The sequence below is a fragment of the Lontra canadensis genome, unplaced genomic scaffold, assembly GCF_010015895.1.
Source record: "Lontra canadensis isolate GAN:19392208 unplaced genomic scaffold, GSC_riverotter_1.0 scaffold48, whole genome shotgun sequence".
Lineage (NCBI taxonomy): Eukaryota > Metazoa > Chordata > Mammalia > Carnivora > Mustelidae > Lontra > Lontra canadensis.
In genome coordinates, this window is record NW_022631042.1 from 8,837,289 (window position 1) to 8,858,872 (window position 21,584).

The 21,584-nt window shown below is 38.9% G+C and overlaps 1 protein-coding gene across 3 annotated transcripts in view; it reads right to left on the reverse strand.

Moving 5' to 3' along the window:
- Nucleotides 1-735: 735 nt before the first annotated feature.
- FBXL13 (F-box and leucine rich repeat protein 13) overlaps nucleotides 736-21,584 on the reverse strand; it is a 236,611-nt gene continuing 215,762 nt past the window's right edge. For all 3 annotated transcript variants that reach the window (XM_032873296.1, XM_032873295.1, XM_032873294.1), the window contains 3 exons: nucleotides 14,787-14,921; nucleotides 8,961-9,124; nucleotides 736-1,053 (listed from right to left, as the gene is read on the reverse strand). In XM_032873296.1, coding sequence (XP_032729187.1) covers nucleotides 864-1,053; nucleotides 8,961-9,124; nucleotides 14,787-14,921 — 489 coding nt within the window. In that variant the 3' untranslated portion in view covers nucleotides 736-863. The remainder of the gene's footprint in view (nucleotides 1,054-8,960; nucleotides 9,125-14,786; nucleotides 14,922-21,584) is intronic.

Consider the following 21,584-nt stretch of genomic DNA (forward strand, 5'->3'; position numbering starts at 1 on the left):
CTTTTTCCTGGACCCTATCAACAGTAGTATCACCTAATATCCAATAATGATAATACTAGCCTGTAATCATTTGAATTCTGTAGTTATTATCTTTTCCCAGAGTGGTAAAAATCCATAGATGAAAGCTTATTAAAAATAACAAGGAGGTACACAATAACCCATACCTCTTAGCATAAAGTAGGGAGAGCACCTTTTTTTGACATAGCATAGTTTTAAAAATTCCTCCGTAGTGCCAATGTGTTTAAAAAGAGACCTTTCTGAAACATTGCAGACTTCCTGTCAATTCACAGGTAGTTCATGTTTCATTTAATTTATCCCTGACTGTTAAGTCAAATGTAGAGGTAAGTCTAGGGTCAAATGGCATTTAGTTCTTATTGTTACTTATCTGGAAATAACAAGAAAGCCTTGTTTCTGTTAAAAAATGTAAGTCTATACTTTTTATATCGTAACAGATTCTTAAAATCATTGCCCTGGCTCAAACTCTTAAGCTGACTCATATGACCAACTCTGCTTTCTTTTGTAAAGAAAAGCTTCTAAATTCCTTATTAAAAACATTACATCTCTCAGGGTTGTTTTATATAACTGTAACCTTGGATTTGGTAATCTCAGCCCAACTATTTGATTAACGTAAATTTAAGTGGGAAAATTTCATAGTAGCAATACTTGATTTGGCTTTTAAAAATCATGATTAAACCAATTAGAAGAACTAATAATGTATTTAGAAATATCTGTAGTTGGACTAAAAATCAGGAGATGGTTTGCTGCTTATTTACACTGTTGCGATCCCGCTGGTAAAAATACTTGTATCAGATGAAGTTATCAAGTTCTAGATTTTTTTTCTTCCTCCTGCTTGAGGCTGAAGGTCATGCTAGTTCCTCTTCACTATTGTGTGTTGACTCTGTCAGTATGACTTCTTCATCTCCTTTAAGTGGTGTTTCCTCGTTTTGTTTTTTAAGGGGCTTGCCTTCATAATCATAGCCAAACCAAAACGGAGGGTCACTAGGGTTATATTCCTGCTGCTGAACTATAGACGACATTCTCTTCGCTGCCTCCCTGCAATAATAGTGATTTGCGTTAGACAGTTGCAGGAATAATTCCTAATGCAGAATTTTCAAACTAGAGCAAATTTGGAATTACAGAACTGTCACAAGTCGAATGAATGTCACAGCTCTCTTGCAATCCTGAGAGGGAGGGTAAGGGTAGTTAGGCAAATATGCAGGGTCCCAAAGCTTAAGTAGCTCAGTAGCCCTCTGGTTGAGCCAGTTCAGAGATTAACAGACTCAGAGAATGGGTAAGGAAACTATGCATGGCAATGGAGTGGAAACACCGAGGGCACTCTGTAGTGCCTTTGAATGAGCGTTCTGCCTGGAATTTCCAGTTTCTTTGGTGAGGGAGTACCCTAACCACCCAAACTGTGAACTCTCCTCATGCAGGAACCCTTAACCCAGAGTCCACAGATCCCTGTTGGATACGTGGATGAACTTCAGGGAGATCCATGAAGTCCCTGAAAATTGATGCAATTTTGTATCTAATATACATTTTTCTAAGGAGAGGGTTTGTAACTTTCATCAAACTTGCAAAGGTGTCCGTGACCAAAATGATTAAAAATACAATCACTTTCTTTCTTAGGAAGTAAGGAAGAAAGCAAAAAAAGCATCTAAAAGTCGTTCTGGACCCATTTTAAGATGGGGCAGGGGGGTTTCCACCCCCAAGCTTTTCTTAGCAGCTGGATGTCTTACGATTCAACTCAATTCTGACACTACCTACCCAGAGACAACACCGGATACCACAGGTTAAAGGCTCAGTCTCACTAGACTGCCCTCCACTTTAGATACCAATCGCGTCCAGGTTGGTGCTCAGGCGTCTGACTGACCAGCTATAGAGCAGAAGTTCCAACAACATCCCCCCGCAAACCCCGCCCTTCTTGGGTTTGAGTAATTTGCTAGAGTTGGTCACAGAACTCAGAGAAACATTTTGCTTACTGGATTGTATTATAAAAGGTGTAACTCAGGGATAGCCAGGTGGAAGAGATATATAGGACAGGGTGTGGGGAAAGGGTATGCCCTCTCCAGATGCACCACTCCCCAAATCTATGCACATTAACCAACCGGAAGCTGTCCAAACCCTGTCCTGTGAAGAGTTTATGGAGGCTTCATTATATGAACATGTTTGATGAAATCATTGCTCATTGGTGATTGATTTAATCTCCCCTCCCAGGAAATCAGAGGGAGAGACTGAAAGTTCCACCCCTCTGTTTATGGTTGGTTTCCCTAGCAACCAACTTCCATCTGAAGGTGCTTTCCAAAAGTCACTTCATTAACATAAACCCAATTGTGGTGGAAAGGAGTTTGTTATAAATAACAAGGCACCTATTTAACCTTTATGGCTCTAAACTGACTTCAGGAATGGGGTACAAGACCAGAAATTATGACAAAGATGCTCTCATTGCTCTTATTGACCAGGAAATTTCAAGGGTTTTGGGAGATGTGAGCTGAGAACCATGAAGGAAGACCAAATATATATTGATCATCTAAATGACCAAAATATATTTCTCATAAAATCACAATATCACGGCCTCAGAAAACAACAGTATATCTAACTTGAAAGTGCCTTTTCAAGGGTAGAACAGTGCCATTTTTCTAGGAAGTTGGTTGAATGTTGAGATCATTACTTTAAAAAAAAAGAGTAATTGACTATTACCATATATTACGTTGAGTTATTAATTGCAAACTTCTGGAAATAGTCATTGATAAAGAAGATGATATTACCAAGTGCTTTGAGTTAAATTTGTGCTCAATGGCTATATGATTCAGGCAGCACAATGAAATTGGAAAAGGCTGGGATGCCTCAGTTGTTTAAAATGCTATTTCATTTGAACCAAATTTCAGATGTATTAAATTATAACCAAATTCAAAAGGGAGACAACCATAGCATTGCTAATTCCATCTCTTATCACATTGCTTTTGGCATATATAATTGCCATCACATAATACAAAAACTAAAAACAAAACAAAAAACCACACATTTAAAGAACCATGTGAGTAAAAGCAAATTATATAAATTTCTAGTTCTGAGCCACCAATCCTATGAACTAAAACTTGACAAGCAAGTGTCTTCTCTTTAGAGAAGTACTTATTCTCAAATTTGAAAATAAGTTTATGGTCAAAGATGAAGTTTTGCGTTGTTAGTGTTTTAATTTTTTTTAAGTGTGGTCCTACATTTGAAACTTCTTATATGATCTTTATATGTCCTCTAAGTAGGACATCATTACTCAGTAATAATAGTGTTATATCTTTAGCTCTCCCCCATTTTCTTCTGAAGATTATTCTTGCTTTCCAATTCTATGGAGTTGAGATTGCCATGTTTTTGAGGGTGTTTTCCATGAGATTGTTTTCATTGAGTACTTACTGCAACATAATACCAAGTGTTGAGGTAACCTGAAGCATAAAATATTTGCATCAGTTTCAAATATAAAACACTACCCTAGGCAACAGAGCTTCATCATTACTTACCCTTCACCCCATGTCTGCCTATTTAAACTCAATCAGTCTTTCAAAACTTCAACCAGTCCAGCCTCTTGTAAAGACCCAACCCCAATCCCTTCCTCCTCTGACTTATATAGGAAGTTGATCATGGAGTTAATTGTTTTCCAATACATAGTTTCATGGCATTAATTGTTTGTCATTTTAAGCTTTATTATTTTCCTTTTGTTTGAGAAGGTAATAAGTTATTTAAGGGTGTATTCCATTTCTTCATTGACATCTTCAATGACAAGGAAAACAAGATATTTTCAGCAGTTTACACTGAGGGAAGCCCTTTTTGCTCTCTTCTGCAGGTTTGTTTGTTGCTATTCCCAGCACCCTCTTAGCCCCCTGCCTCCCAAATAGCAGAGCTCTGGACACGCGTACCGTATTTCACAGTTGTTGGTCATGATTCAGTGTCACAGATGACAAGATCAGTGCAATTACAGGCAATAATGGTCTTGACCTTTAGGAAACTGATGAGTTTGGGGAGTAAAAGATTTGTAAGTAATTCACCAAAGAATATGTAACCACTGGCCTCAGAAGAGCAACAGTTCTTGAGAGGTGTGATAAGCCATAGGATGATAAGTACTCTTAATGCTAAATTTAGTAACACTTAAATAATGGGTCATACTACAAGCTACAAGCCCCGGTAAATGCGATGATAATTAGGACAAATAATGGGAGTTTGAGGAAAAAAATAAAACGAGAGTTGGGGATACGGAATCCTCAATATAGACAAGAAAAATAGGGAATGAATAGGGAAGACTACTCATTAAATGCAACGCAGTGGGGCAGAATCAAAATGAGTTTCATGTTGGGCACTACCCATGGGGGATGTACTCCATGGTTTATGCTGTTAACTTTAAGCAGAGCAAGAGCAGTTTTATTTAAGATAAAAAATAAGTTTATTTGGGAATAACAGAAGAATTGTAGTTCAGGACAAGCAATGTATGGTAAACCATAGGTAAGTCCAAAAGGGAAGCTCAGCTTTTGTAATGTTTTCAGAGGAAATTGGGGAGGGCTGTTTTCAACAAAAGTTTATTGGAGAAGAACAAGAGTTTGAGGTTGTGGCAGTTTCTCACTGACTGCAAGTGGCAGGCAGTGCCTTGTTGCTGGGGCAGGGAGGGATCCTCCTTCCTTTTCTCAAAAGCAGGTAATAAAATTCCTGTGAAAAATGTCCTCCCTTTTTGAAATACAGTTGACCCTTGAAAAACACAAGGGTTACGGGTGCTGATCCCTTATTTCTTGTCTCCATGCCACCCTTACCTTAGCTCTTAGTGGTAAGCACTGCTCTTTGTTCTACCCATAGTCGTCTTCAGTGGAACTAAACATGCGAGAGTCCCCTGACCATTGGGGATGATGGTTACAGACCAGAGAGGAGGGAAGGATCAGGTCTCAGACCCTTCTTCCCTTCCCTTCTTCTGCCAGGAAGTAGGAGGTTAATGGCTTTCTGTAGTCTAGAGTATTTCTAAGGCATATCTTAAAGTGTGTATGGTTTCACAGCAAGCGTAGTGGGGAAAAAACCTGAAAATCTGAATCTGTCCTGGGGAAAATCTGGGTTTATTAGAATTTGAATGCCAGTGTAGACTACTCCCTAATCCACTTTCTCCACCTTTTAGAAAATCCGCAGCCCCTGAACATGCCGTCCTCACCACCTTACTTGGACCTTTGGCATCCATCCTTTTAGGACTGACTCCTAACACTCAGGACCTGGCCAACAGGACAGATCAGCATGGTCACTGCCAACAAATATCTCTGAGTTCTTTTTCAAACATCCTGTTTTGCTATGTGTTTGCACGTATGCACTTTTGAACAGTATCCAGAAACTTGAAAATGTAGAAATGAATGTTCCTGCCAGAAAGAACACACACACTCTCTTTCTCTCTTTTAAAGTAGTTTGGTATCGCAGTATGGTCAATATATGGAAGCTAGGAAATGCTGAAAAGAAAATACATGGTTAGGAATTACTGTGTGTTCTTTCTTAGCGTGCGTATGGAATCCTTTGACTCCCTTGCACTCTGGCTTGCCCTAAGTGTCTTTAAGGTCCTTGGATCTTGTAGGAGATGCTTTGGGAACCAAATCAGTGTGCTGCAGAGGTTAGTATTCATTACTCCTTTAATTGGTGAGACAGGTTTATCTGGGTTAATATAGAACATGATTTTCAAAATGATTGTCAGAAACATTGTGAAGTATCCCATTAAATGTTTAATAATAATGAGGTACTGAATTTTTAAGTGATTTTTGGGTTTTATAAATTAAAGGAGGTTTGAGGTGATTCCCATAATATTACTTGCCCTCACACATATTTCCTCCTAGTTTCTTGAGTAGGCAAAAAAGGGTGGGGGGTGTTGGAGCCAACACTAAGACCACCAGTAATCCAAGTAAACTGAGCTCAACAGAACTCATGTCTCCCCTTCTTCAAATCCTTTGAATGTTAGAGCTTTCAAAAAGCTTGAAAATCTCTAATCTATAGGCAAAAGAGCAACATAGTAATGATAAAGACAGAGGTACAAAGTATAGCTCTGCCTTTTATTTGTTTGTTGACAGTTATTTAAGCTGCTTAAACCACCTTTCTTATTCATTTTTATGGTAATGTGGGTATTTATGAGGATTAGATGAGATGGTAAACATAAAATAGGATTGACATGATGCATAGCAAATAATTGTTAAGAAATATTATTTGTTCATACTAATAATAACATTAAGTAGTTCCAGATCACAAAGGTCTTTCCCCCAAAGATTTTTCCATGAGCTGGAGAAGAGAACTCTGGTTAAATTTTATTTCCTAGCAATGGACCTCTCAGGGTGGCTGGCTAGTAATCCATGCTGCCAGCAACTGCTTACAGAAGGCCTTCAAGAAATCTCTGCCCTGCTCTTTGGGGCTCTAAAGGCCACCAAGACTCTACTCTTCAGAGTTGAAAGTTTTGGACTCTGGACACAAAAATGTCAGAAAGGGCCCTCTATTGTTTGCTAATTATCGACTTAACATCTCTTTTACCTCTTTGTGGTTCCGTCCCTCCTGGGTTGTGGAGACCATTGTTTGGGTCTTTCTCCCTCTCTCTCACTATGCTTTTCTTCCTTTCCATGCTTTCTTGTTTTTCCCACAGAGGGCCATACATTGAAAGGCTGGTTGGACACAATTGCTTCAAATCTAGTCAGATAAGTCTTGTTATGTTTATGATCATAGTTGCTAATTATTCCTCCTGGAATTAAAGGAGCCTAGATGGTGTCTCCAAATGATGCTTCTGGAACTGCTTCTTGTGATCTCTTTAGGCTCTGGGACTGGTAAAATGACAGCATATCTCATGCTGGAAGCTCTCTTGCAAAAGAGCTGTAGCCAGTTTGCTCATCTACTAAAAGTTTGCTACTCCCCTGGTTCAGCAGCACAGGCATCTTTGATTTGCAAAGCTGGTACAATATTTTTAGAGTCCATTGAGTATGGGGGAATTTATACATAGAAAAGTTTCTTCTGATGGCTGTAATTGGATTTTAAGAGCCAAATCATACAATGTTTTCATGTTCAAATGGAATCAAATGTGTGGGAGTCCAACACCTTGTGATTCAAAGCCCCTGCACCTCCTCCCAAACAAGAAAAATTTCCTCTCTCCCAACTACCAAATGTTCCATTTCACCCAGACAAAACAGCCACTGCAGTTAAGGGAGCCACATGAGCCCTTGTAAGAGCAAACAACTCTACTTTTTTAGAGTGAACCAAGATAGGTAAGTGATTAGACATCGTCATGTACTTGAGTCTTGAAAGGCTCATCCAAGGATTTAAGTGGAGAAGGAAGCTGCTATATAATCCTTAGAGCTGACCCCAAAACAACCTGACTCTGGCCAGGCCTTAACACTTCTTCAGAGTTTTCAGGACCAGGTATTCTGGGAGCTCCTTGGCTGAAAAACAGTGCCCTGTCCTAGAAGCTGGAAGTCAAGACAAGTACTCGGAACCTTACTAGTGCAAATGCTGAGACTCTCCAAGCCATTCTACTGTGGGGACTGCCTTCTTTATTGCTAGACAAAGATAGAATCAAAGGATTATAGGCCTCTTTCCTACTGGAGCTTAGCAGGGGTGGGCCTATGAGGAAGACTGAGGTGGTTTGGCCATTTTAGACAATGAGATGGACAAAAACCAGTTCCCCTCCAAGCCCTAGGACCATGTTTTCTTCTTGCTGGTAGGGACAGCCACACTTGGTGGTAGAAAACAAGAAAGACCCTGGCTGTCCTAGCTTGGGGAAAGGAATTTTTCATAGATCCAACTAGTTAACTAGAGTTTTGCATTGGGTTTTGTTGGCCAAGCCTAGCTAGTAGTAAAGTCTTACTTTGCCTTGTTTTGTTTTCTTCACATATTTTTTATCTAGTGACCTTGAAGCAGAGTGAGCAGTCAAAGGCAGGATTAGGATATTATCAGATATTTTGGGTCTTCTTAACCAAACACCATTATTTATCATGTTTTAATATCCCATACCATAATTAGGTTCATAGGGGCTCATGCCAGAAATTCTCCATTAATTTTTACTTAAAATCCCACTTATGAGAAGTTCAGTGATACTACCTCCCCAAAAAAGTGATTGTCAAAATGCAGTCAGAAGATTAGAAGCCAGACTGCTTTGTGTAGTATGTTATTCATTCATTGTCATCCTATCCAAAGTTGTGTGTTTAATGATATGACAAGGTTGGCAGGGACTCCCAGGACCTTATTTCATTGTACCCTTTTTCAATGAAGTTAATAATATCTGTGTCAGTCATCTCTAGACCTATTGAGAAGAGTTGAGTCTCCACTCCTTTTCAAAAAATTTCAGACCTTCTTCTTTTTTTCTCACTCAGCTACCCTCCCCTGAACAGGCCTGGCACTGAGAGTGCCTATTTTATAAGTAATTTTTGTGTGCTCCCCCCCCCCCCCATTTCATTTTAACACATACAGCTTTGGATCAGAAACCATTTTCTTCCCTCAGGCTTCAAGTGAGCAGATCTCATACTTCAGTTCATGCCGGACTGCTTACTTAAGAAAGTTCCTCTGTGAAATATATGTGCTTAAACTCATTATACTTTGATAATATTAATTCTTATTATTCATTTTTCCCTCCTGCAGAAAAGAACCAGACCTTCAGGGATTGGTCAAGAATTCTCATTTTGAACACTCCACAGTTTACTTCATCAGGTCATTTAAAACTACATTCACATTTATACTCTCCATCATGGGGAAAAAACTAAACAAAGAAGCAAATAACTGCTTTATATTTAAAAACTCACAGGGTAGACACCTGAGACCTTCTACGTATATAGACTGTTTATTTACCCAACTTTTGCTTCAATATAAACATTTTGCCAGTTATGGGAACCTCTGAAAGCCACTCTGTGTTACTAATGGCATCGTCACATACTCTGTTTTCTCAGAAAGTAGTTCTCAGAGCTTTTTGTATTCAGGTCGGTACTTACTTGGAAATACACCTGCAGTATTGCATCTTAAGGATTCGAAGTTGTTTGCAGCCTCTCTGAAGGTCCTCAAGCATTTGGTCAGTAAGCAGGATACAACCAGAAATATCCAAAATATGCAAGTAATGGCATTTTGCTGATAACACCTCCATCGCTGAGTCTGTAATCTGAACACACAGCCAAAGTGAAGTACTGATTATTCCAATGAACTCCATCCCACAGAAGAATAATGTACTAATCAGTTTGGCCACTGTAACAAAATGCCATAGACTGGATAGTTTATTTTTTTTAAGATATTTATTTTTTTGACAGACAAAAATCACAAGTAGGCAGAGAGGCAGGCAGGGGGTGGGGTGGAAGCAGGCTCCCTGCTGAGCAGAGAGCCTGATGTGGAGCTTGATCCCAGGACCCTGGGATCATGACTGAGCCAAAGGCAGAGGCTTTAACCCACTGAGCCACCCACGTGCCCCCTAGACTGGATAGTTTAAATAGCAGACATGTGTTTCTCACAGTTCTGGAAGCTGAGAAGTCCAAGATGCGGTTACCCACAGACTGAGTATCTGGTGAGGACCCTCTTCCTAGCTTTCAGATGGCTGCTTTCTTACTGTATGTTCACAGGGCAGAGAGATAGCTCTAGTTTCTTCCTATTCTTATAAGGACATTAATTCCATCATGGTGGCTCTACACTCATGACCTCAGTCTATACCTAATTACCTCCCAAAGCCTTACCTCCCAGGACTATCACACTGAGAATGAGGGTTTCAACATATGAATGGGTGGGAGGCAAAAATTCAGTCCATAGCAAACAGAAACAAAATTCTAGCCAGCTTGTCATGTGATGGGCCTATAACTCACGTTAGTGATTTACCTGTTCCCAGAACAGAAAAACTATGGTTCAGGTGGCACCAACAGATTTAGTGATCTTGCTGTTATTTTCATTTTAGAGTTCTCTACTTTGGATGGGTAACTTCATCAAAACTTCCTTAGTCATACCTGTCACACCAATATGAGCAACTTATGAAATGCTGCCATAACGGGATTTGGCTTTACACTCAAATCCACTTTGAGGCATCATCATTTTAGAAACACAGGTTTAATAACATAACATGTTACAAAGCTATAAAAAATAGGTATCCCCTGACGTTAACCTGCAGACAAGGTCAGATTACTCTGAGAAGGAATCTGAACCTCTCTGATGATTTGTGTGGAGAGTCTGGAAGCAGGTGAGTAGGTGAGACAGATGTTTGCAGGCAGGAGAAGAAAGAGCAGATTCCACAGAGACTACATGAATCTTACTCTGAGGAGTTCTGCTGAGGTCTCCAACATCTTGAGAGGTTGCCCAGATGCTCTGCAGAGATAATTCCACTCCACTTCTTAGATTATTTTACTTACTCAGGGTCTAGCTTTTGAATTCATAGCTAAACTGAGACTTGCTGTAGAATCAACGAGATCACTTTCCTCAAAGGAATTTTTTTCCAACTGGTTTTAATTTCTCATTTTAAATGTTTGAACATTCTAAAAAACATGCCATGAGGCTTGGCTCTTGTTTTTAATATAAAGTTGAGAGAATTATGCATAAAATCCTTCAGTTTGAAATGTAAACTTTCTAAGTTTGGAAAAATAGATGTTGTCATTGTCTAAGCATGGCCTGTTTTCAGAACATGCTCAGGACCAAGGTTTAACATTGTGCCTGATTCTCATAAAAATGCCTTCAGACATTCCTGCCATACTATGTTGGTCTCTGAGGATCTGGTGTCATTGAAAAGACATAGAAAAAAAACCCTCAGAATTGTAGAGAAAAAGAAAGACAGTGAGAGGATGGAAAAGTCCAGGACAGGTAGAGTTCAGGGAGCTAGGTTTTATTGATTCTGAAGGAGTGAAAAAGGAGCCCAACGTTTCCCACAGATCAGAAGCGCAAGATGTTCAATGACTGAACTGATGTTGTTGGCCCTTGGAACTCGAACTGGAGGTGACTGGCTAAATTCTTACCTCCCAGATACAAGGTCCTAATAGTCCTACTGAGCAGAGAGTGTTATTCCCATTTTAGTGGTGGGTAAGATGGGGTCATAATATACATACTGAACTTGGAGGTGAGCTGGTTGCAAGGAAGAGCTGGCCTTCCAGGAGATGGATAAGGTGACCATTCAAGATTGACTCCTGGGCTTTTGAGAAACCTAGCCTAGGATGATGAGCCAGACACCAATGTCTTTTGTGGCTCATCAAAACCAATATAGGTGAAAATATAATGCTATGTGTCAACTATATTGGAATTTAAAGTAAAATAAGATTTAATTTAAAAAAGCAATGTAGGTAAAATATGTTACACTGGACCCACAGCCTTACAATTTTTCTCAATGAGGACTATTACAATTGGCTTAAATTATGGTCACCACATCTTCTGAGTCAGGATACTTAACTTGACTCACAGAGAAAGTAAAGGTAAACCCTTCTTCTGTCTTACATTGAGGTTCTGGAATAATCTATTCCAGTTTTTTTACCCTGGGTCTTTGATATAGGGTAATTCATTTGATAATATCTTATTTGTGTAACATCATCCTTAGTTTCTAGGCTGCAAGGCAGTTTATAGAAGGAGCTTCTCCTTACCAAAAAGCAAGAAACAAAACAAAACACCCAAAATCAAACAAACAAAAAATCCGTTGCCCCAAGTCACTGGAGTCCTTATTTCTCTCATTCTACTTTCCCCCCTAATTAGTAGAGCCACTAAAAAGCCCATTCCGCATCTATGCCTGCTTTATGGCCAGGGTAATTCCCAGGCAACCATGTGCTGTCCATGTATTTACGTGTCTGTGTGCAGTGAAAACAAGAACTCTGCAGAGGGTCTACGGTCAGCGCTAAGTATACTTAGTTCTTTGACCCACTTCTAGAACCAGATGATGCTGACCAGAAAGACACTTGGTTTCTCTAGTTCTTTTTTTTTTTTCCCCAAGATTTTATTTATTTATTTGACAGAGAGAGCAAGAGAAGAGAAAGAGCACAAGCAGTGGGGAAAGACAGGCAGAGGGAGAGGACCCTGAGATCATGACCTGAGCTGAAGGCAGACACTTAACCGACTGAGCCCCCCAGCTGCCCCAGGTTTCCCTAGTTCTAAACAAGTGCATTGTTAAACAAAAATTTTGCTGTGAACTTTCTAGATTAATGTTGTCACAATTTACCACACCTTCGCCCCATCTCCTCCTGTTTCTTACTATAGCGCAAATAACTACGAATTAGGAGGTTCTAGCTTCACTCTCTTCACCCACCCACTGCACCAAACTGAACGGCCGCGAAGCCGAAGTTTCGGACGAGCTAGACTGTAGGGCATCTTGGGAGTCTGATGCTTTACTAAAAAGAAGCCCATCAGTGTGCACGACAGAAGACAGCACGGTTGTTCATGATCTTGTAAATTCTGAGGATATTTTAAAGATTTTTTCATTTTCTTCCCTCTGCATATTTTTCTTCCCCCAAGTTTTTTCTACTAATTTGTTCAACTTCAGAGGCTTTTCTGTTATGTCTGGTGATCCTTGATTGTCTGCCATTTATCAATAGCAAAAGGGCTAAACACTGATTAGAAGGTCTGAGTGCATGATGTGGGTCTTCTCTACCCAAACTCCAATGGTTAGATGGATTATTAGTTGATAAACCCCCAAATGTCAATATTTTTCTGTCTTTCATCCCGTGCTAGTCAGTCTCCAGAAAAGAGGCTTTCAGTCTCCTGCCTGGAGGGGAAGATCTGGCAGCCACATTCTAGGTGCTGTGTTGGAAGATTACTTGAGCATCTCTGAATTCAGCATTCGGTCACATAATTCCTATTTTCACTTTTGTACTCAAACTCTCAATTACACATAGTATCTCTCCCAGCCCAGCAACCCTCTGTTTTTAGTTTAGTTTTGTTTTGTTTTTTAAGATTTATTCATTCATTTGAGAGAGAGAATGGGCACGTGCATGAGTTGGGGGAGGAGCAGAGGGAGAGAATCCTCAATCAGACCCCCACTGAGCGCTGAGCCTGATACCTCCACCCATAAGATCGTGACCTGAGCCAAAACCAAGACTTGGACACTTAATCAACTGAGCCACCCAGGTGCCCCCCAGCAATGCTTTGTTTTTACTATCTTTAGAACCAGTAGTAGAGCATTTGGTTCCCACCCCCCCACCAGGACATTTGGCAATATCTGGAGATATTTTTCATTGTCATGGTAAGGCGGTGTGGGGGACCAGGTGTTATGGACACATACTGGGGAGAGGGTAAGGATGCTCTTAAACATTCTACAGGGCACAGAATAACCCCCACTACGAATTATCTCATCCAAAATATCAGTAATGCCAGGGTTGAGAAATCTAGGAAATAAATACCCAACCTTCTGCTGAAGGTAGGGAAGGGCAGGGGCCCAGGGGTGTGAGGTAGGGGAGGAAATCCAAAGATCTGTCTGTTTTTCTCAAGAACTTTTAAACCAGTCTTCCTCATTTTAGCCACCCTCTTAATCCGGTTCCAGGGGTAAACAGTGCTACCAAATTTGAAGATCATTGTATAAGTCAATTTTCCCCCCACCTTTTTCTACTGTTGGCTTAGAATTCAAAGCAGTCTCTGGTCTGTTATATTAGTCGATCTATTTTCAAACATCAAAAATTTTCTTACTCTTGTCTCCTCTCCTGTTTTTCCTACCAACAGGGGCTCCTACCCTTCTTCTGCAGTTCTGTAGGGTTTCAAGAGGGAACAAAATTATATGTGTAATCTGGAAAAAAACCTATATGTGTATATTCTATCTGCCATTTTGAGCCAGAATCAGAGATCTCTATTTCTTGACATGGAAATATGTCCATAGTGGGTTTTTTTAATTAATTTATTTTTTTAATAAACATATAATATATTTTTATCCCCCGGGGTACAGGTCTGTGAATCGCCAGGTTTACACATTTCACAGCACTAGTCTATAGTGTTTTAAGAGAAAAAAAGTAGGCTACAATGTATTTTGGAAAGGGTGATTCTATTCCAAAAGAGAAAAGGACAAAACATAAATCTTCTATAACTAATCTCTGTGTACATAGAAAAATATTCTAGAAGACTAAATATAAAATGCCAATAATGGTTATGTCTGGATGGTGGTATGACAACAGATTTTACTTTCTCCTTTTTGTTTGTATGTGTAGTCCAAATATTTTATAATAAATATGTATTTATTTCATAAGCAGATGTCAGAAAAATTATCAAGCACTGGAAATAAGACAAAAAATGATTACATGTCTTTTCAGTGTCATACTGGAACATTGTTTAACAGGCCTACCAGAGGAATTTTATAAGGAATTATGCCATACTAATGACTATCAACTAGGGCCAAAACTCAGTGAAGTTTACCTGTTGTAACCTGTTACATTTTTGTCCAGGAGAAATGTAAATTATTTCTATCTGGTAGAAACTACAACTTCAAGGTTATGGACTTAGTACCTTAGAGGACATTAACCAATTTTAGATCTACCCAACAATCATATTCTGGCATCCTTTTTCTTCAGTTCCTACAACTACTCGGTTTGATCAAATGCTCTATGAACTTGTTTTACCATTTTGCTGGTTCTCTCATTAATGAATTAAATAAACCTTTGACACATTTTCATATTTGAATGAGAATTGTTTTTAACTTTTTGAAAATTCTACTTTGAAACAAATGAAATCATAAAGCTATCTCCAGTTTGGAGAAAGGAAAAAAAAAATGTAACGAATACCTCAGACTTAACAAAATAAACGTGCTCTGTGATGCGTTTAACCCCTGCCTACTGCCCTGCCTGGGTTCTTTGTGCTTCAGCTGGACCTGTCTGAGCTCTGACTCCTGCACATACCTTTGGACAGCCAGCGATGCTGAGAGATGTGAGGCAAATGCAATAAATGGCCAATGCTTTAATAATCTCATCTGTCAGCTGGGGGCAATAAGAGACATCCAAATGTTCTAAGATCAGTGAGCCTTTGCAGAATGCCTGCAAGAAATTCCAAAGTCAGAGGGTTTTTTTTCTCTTAAGTCTTTATTTGTATGTTGTGTATATCTGGAGCTACCTTACCCATAGCAGTTTACTTAGTATGCATTTCAGTCCCTGAAATAGAGATATGTTACATCGTGTTGAGGAAAATAAAAAAGCAATTACATCCATTTTTTTTTTAAGCAAAAGACATTCACATACCAGCTTAACAGCTTAGCAATATTCAAATTCCTGTTAACAGAATTTGGTTTTCCTGAATTTAGTGCTAATGAGATTTTACCCAGGTGTTTAATAATTATTAGAGTTATATTAGACAAATGACTGGAGGGAAAGGAATCTGGAGGGGAGAATTAGATGGGAGACACTCTGGGTCTGGGGTTGATGGTATTAACATAACAGAAAGACCACAGTCTTTGGAATCAGGTAGACCTGAGTTTTAATTTCATTTCCACCACTGATTAGCTCTGAAAGTTTAGCAAGTCACCTCATTTTTCTGACCCTCAGTTTTTTCTTTTTTAAATCAGGGAAAATAATATCTACTCTCTAACATTGTTCTGAAATATGAAAATGTTCACCTGGAGTTTCTAGGGCTAACAAAGGCCTAGAAATGATTGGAACTTCTTCCGTTTACCTTAGTAGTTCTTAAGTTTCATTTTTCAGTTAAAAGGAAGAACTGTGTGAGAAGAATCCATGAGGAAATAACAAGAGTTTACAAGCCAGCAATTATACAAGAACAAAAAGATACACAAAAGTAAACCTAATAGTAGTTGTAAAAATATCCTAAGTCAAGATGAGTAGGAGTTGGAAACCATGAACAACTCAAGCTATACTAATACTGTACTTATAGAAGTCCCTCCCCCAAATTATAAAAAACTAGAAATTATCAACAGGTGCCCAGTCACTCTAGAGGTTTTGGCTCATTGAGAAGCAGCTCAAATTTTTAGAATACTAAATTGGAGACCTCAGTAAATGATAGTTGACCATTAATTTTAGTTATAAATATTAGATTTTAGTAACTAGTGAGTTACTAGTAAGACATTACTTGTTTATATGTAAAAATGGATATCCATCAGACTATATGTGATTTTCCTCTCAGACCTGAGGGAGGGACCTGGGCTGTTGGATCACTTGATGGCCATCAGGATGACTCCACAGGTAAGACTACCAGTGGGCTTCCCTCCCATTGAGTATGCTAATTTACAGTCTTTTTTTTTTTTTTTTTTTTTTTTTTTTGCCCTAAAGAAGACTGGGAAGAACCAGTCAGCCCACTATTTTCTTTAGCAACTTAGTAAAAGAGGGAAAATTTCCAGGGGCAATTTAGCACAGGAGGCAAAAGATAGTACTAAAAATTTTTGGTAATTTAACCCTCAATCACTGTCTCTTCCTGACCAACATAACAAACGGCAATTCCTTTTTCCTCTCACCTCATGTGGAACTTGTCTTTTTCAATGGATTCAGCAGTTATAGTACTTGACTTATTCCTGTATTGTGGCTAACTAATTTGTATAGAGATCTGTTTTCTCTAGCAACTAAGTGGTGTCAAAAAATGGAGGGGACAGCTTGTCATAAGATAGTGAGGTCCCTGTCATTGGAGATAACCAAGTATAGAGATTACACCCAGTGGTGGTACAGAGGGGAATCTGGCTTTGAAGGATTGGAATTATCTAGAGATTTAACAAGTTTTTCAAAGCAAATACAGGAAGTATCTCAGAGGTATTGTGTGGAACGCTATTAGATTTGTTTGTTTGTTTGTTTGTTTCAGAGGTAGAATTTAGTGATTCATCAGTTGCATATAACACCCATGCTCATTACATCAAGTGCCTTCCTAATGCCTGCCCAACACCCAGTTATCCCTCCCCCGCCACCTCCCCTCCAGCAATCCTCAGTTTATTTCTTAAGAGTTCTCAATTTTCATCTTATTTTTCCTTCCCTTCCCCTATGTTCATCTGTTTTGTTTCTTAAATTCCACATTTGTGTGAAATCATATGGTATTTTTCTTTCTCGACTGACTTCTAGTTCCATCCACGTCATCACAAATGGCAAGATTTCATTCTTCTTGATGGCTGAGTAATATAATATTCCATTATATAGAGAGAGAGACACACATATACACACCACATCTTCTTTATCCATTCATCTGCTAATAGACCTCTGGGCTCCTAACATATTTTGGCTATTGTGGTCATTGCTGCTACAAACATTGGGTTGCACGTGCCCCTTCAAACTACTACATTTTTATCCTTTGGATAAATACCTAGTGGTGCAATTGCTGGGTTGTAGGGTAGTTATATTATTAACTTCTTGAGGAAACTCCACTTTTGCCTAAGTGGCTGTATCACCAAAATCAGTTGTTTCCTGAATTGTTAATTTTTCTGCTAGATTTTTATACCCCCTTCACAAGCATCATATTTATAATTCGGTAGGTTCTAGATATATATTAGTTGGTTGGTCCACCCTTTATAAGTGTTTCAAGAATACAAAGAATTTGGGTGGTTTTTTTTTTTTTTAAGAATTCTGTTTTAATAATATAGGAATTCTTAGGTCACAAGGGGTAGGATAACATAGTTTTCTGTTTAGAGAATAGACAGAGTCCAAAGAACCAGAGAAAATTTACAACAAGAAGGAATATTTATGCTAAGAATAATTTATTAAAAGATGAAGTGAGCTTTAAAGAGATTCAAGGCGCTTAGTTTCTGAAAACCCTTACAGTTACATGTTACATCTGTCCATGTTTTGGACTGCTTGACTCAGTTCTGCTTCAAGTCTTCTTAAAACCTCTAATATTCTTTGAATTTGAACTTTCTCAGAGGTTTTAAAATTAAAGAATAACTTAAAAAACGTATTAGAAGGTCTATGATACATTCATGGTAGCATTCTCATCCATGGAAAATCTGAGGCATAAAGATTGGTCTCAGGCTTTGTGCTTGGCATAAGTCACTGCAGATCCGAGAAGTAAGTCCGAACTTCTCTTTTCTTTATAATTCATCTTTTCCTTTAGAGACATGTAAGTCATAAGTAACTTAAGTCTGCAGTCATGTTTCACCATAATCACTCATGAAATTCCATTTCTCCCCTACAGATAAGATTATTTTATGCTTTTCTGGCTCAGTGTTGCAGATTCTGACATATATTAGTGCTGTTGATTTTCTTGTCTTGGAACATGTCAGACTAAACTTCTTCCCAGACAAAATCTTTTGTAGTGAAGATGGGGAGAAAACAGACATTATCAGGTTTGGCTCCCAACCCACATATCAACCAGTTTTGCTGTGCGTTAACAATTTTGAAGTAAACCTCCACATCTTAGTGAGTTAAATCATTTCTTTTCTGTATGTCCTGAGCTGAGTCACAATGTGGGAAGGCTGAATGACCACATTCCTAAATTGGGTATGTAGAGGAGACCAAGTCTCACTGACATTTACTGACTATCACAAAGACGTGCTTCTGCCAAAATCCTGATTTAAGCCCCCTCAACAGGTGGCACTCTCAGCCCCAAAAAACTCCCCTTGTGGTGCATACCCATCTTTTGACTAGTTACCTCATTAGGTTCTGATTCATTCTACCACTAAGTTTTGTGGGTTTTTTTTTTTTTTCCTATTGATAATCTTGGGAAAATCTTGTACTGTCCAGAACCATTTTCTATGAAGACTGGTTTTGGCTGTTTCAAAGGCTAAAATACAACTTTCACAATTTTAAGTTATAAACTGGATTCAAAACTAGTTTCTTGGGCATCATATATCCCATTGAAGATAGCCTTGGTCCCACTAGACATCAGAGTAAGTGGGTGTAACAATGGCCTGGGCACAGTGAGCTGGGGAATCCGGGCATTGCCACCAAAACTAAACCCTGTAAAGCCTCACCTCCTAGTGAGATGCCTCTCCTATTCTCACCCTCCCTGCCGGGGAAACCAGACTGTTCCAGACTTAGCTAAGACATAACTTCTTTTAAATATGGAGGAGATTCAAAAAGGGTAAAGTCCAAAGCCCCAAACAGGCATTTCCAAAGATACTTTCATGATGCAGTTTTTTACCTAATTACATGGTAATTTGGGAGATAAGCTTTAGCTTCAAGCCAGCTCAAATATGGCTTACTCCACAAACTTTTCCCCGGTTCCTTCTTCTGGAGGAAATGCCTCTTCCAAATCCCTATAGCATTTAATTTTTTTGTCTTTCCCACTTCACCCTGTATTATAGCTATTTATATCACTGTTTTATCTTCTGCATTGACTATAGCTTCTTGAGGGTGGACTCCAAGTCTGATTTATTTTTGTGGCCTCAACATCTAGATGCAGAAGAGGTTCAAGATGAGAGAATGTCCAAAGAAAATGCCTCTTAGCATAGGAGTGAGGAAAACGAGCTCCCATGGATTGCTGTCAGGATGCTAAGTCCAGTCCTTCCTCACACCCTGTTTAATACCTGCAGTTATGAAGATGGTTAAGAGCACAGAGTCTGGGGCCCACCAGCCCGAGTTCATATCCTGCCATTTGGAAGTTCTGTGTCTCTGGATAAATTACCCACCCTCTCAATTCCTCAGTGATCTCATTTGCAAATAACATGGTACCTTAATATGGCACCTACTTCAAAGGGTTGTTGGGAGGATAAAGTGAGTTAATATGAACAAAGCAATTGGAGAGTAGCTGGCACAGAGTAAGCAGTCAGTAAATAATAACCAGTACCGTTATTTGTATTCTGCTTCTCTTGCACTCTTCTGCTGTATGGTATGATTGCCAGATTTTTTAAATGATACACCTCATAGTAAAAATATTTTAAGATGCACTTTCAATAAATGCATTAATATACTTACAAATTATATAGACATATAATTATTCAAATATATATTATTTTATATTCTAAAAATATATATTATCTTACAAATGTATAGTATATGGATCTTATATATGATATATTATATCATATAAAAATAAAATAAGACAAAAATAAATCTGAATAGAAGTTCTAATATATTCTTGTCACACTGAAATAGATCATCTTGTTCATTCCCCTAAGTAAATATTTTCGCTGGAGACACCTACTCAGAAGTGCACCTTTGGTTGTCAGTAGACCTTGATGATTTACTAGCTGCATAGACCCTGGGCATTTGGTAAAAACAAGAGAATTACTTTTAAAATGTAAAATGCAACAAGTACAAAAAGAGAGATCAAATGTGGGGAAATTAAAGAACAGAAAGGGTAAGCAGTCACAGAGGATGTATATTAGAAAGAAGACCTGGAAGAGAATAAAACACAGTATCTTTGAATTAGAATTTGAAAAATTCCAGAACAGTTTCAGGTGTTAGACTTTATCTCTAAAATAAAAATAAGCCAGGACTGGACTAACCAAAAGTCAATCAGGTATTTTTCTTATGGCCTTTAGGAGAACCTACACTTTCTCCATTTTTCTAGTAAATAAGTAAATAAATAAGTAAAATAAAATGGGTGCCCAGTGGCGCTCCTCCAGGGGCTTCTCTGGGACAGGAACACCTGAGAAAAATTACTTAAGCTACAATAATCTGCCTGAAAGTGTTGATAGGTTCCTCTTGCACAGCCAGCCACTCCACTTGTTCTCTTTCTCATTCTTTCGCAAGAAAATGGCAACTCAGAACTTTTACTCCAAGGACAAAGTCATGCTGTCCTCCTGTGAACTCTTCACTTAAAGATCTCTAGGAAATAATGAGTTCAGGAGCCATCAGTGCTGCTTTGATCTCCCATTTGGGGGCATAATGGAATAAGAAATGGTGTAATCAAGGGAGGTTACTCATTTATAAGAAAACTCAGAGGGCCTGAAGTTGTGTCTGTGACCTCGAGAAAGTTAGTCAACCTCAAGTTTCCTCACCTATAAGAGAATGAAAACAACTCTTAACCTATCTCACAGGCTTACTGGAAGATGGAAAGAAATTGTGTACTCCAAGAGCACTTGACAGATAAGACAGGTTGGCTTTTGTCTCTCAGCAGAGGAACTGGAAAAGCCTGGAATAATCTTGTCTGCCATTTCCGACCTGAGAACACAACCTCACCATCTTCCACATGTTGAAGGCTTTGGGATGAGGAGATACCATATGCAAAATTTAACTGGAAATTAATAGGGTAATTAGAAGTCATAGAAAATCATAGCTCCTGTGAGATGACATGCCACAGGTACTCAGCTCATGTCAGGTGAGGCATGATAAACAAAGCCCAGGTACACTGCATGACAGAAAGATCAGAAACAGACTGGCCACTTAGATTTAAGAAGTAAAAGGAGCATAAACTACTCTTGTGGGAAAGTGGGATTTGATGTTTATTTTTCCTGTCCTTTTGTTTGCCTTTAGACAATATGATAGGTTTTATTTAACTTTTGGCAAGTTTCATCTTTCACAGGATAAAATAATATTCCAGGAGCAGCTTAAAGTTTGGGAGGGGCCTCCAAAGGATTATCTTCCTTTTGACACATTCTCTTATAGTTCTTCTCTGTGGAAGCTCAACATGAAAACAACAGATGTGTGCATTCACTTAGCAAGTCTATCTGCTTCAGTTGTCCAAAAATAGCTCTCCCCAGTGGGAATGGGCAAGAAGCCAGGGCTGGTGTTGGGTGTTCTCAGTTTCAGCTATTTATCAGCCAAGGAAACATGGCACCCATGTCTCCAGGATCCCTTGGAACCTTACAGACTGTGGGAAAATGACAAGCTGTC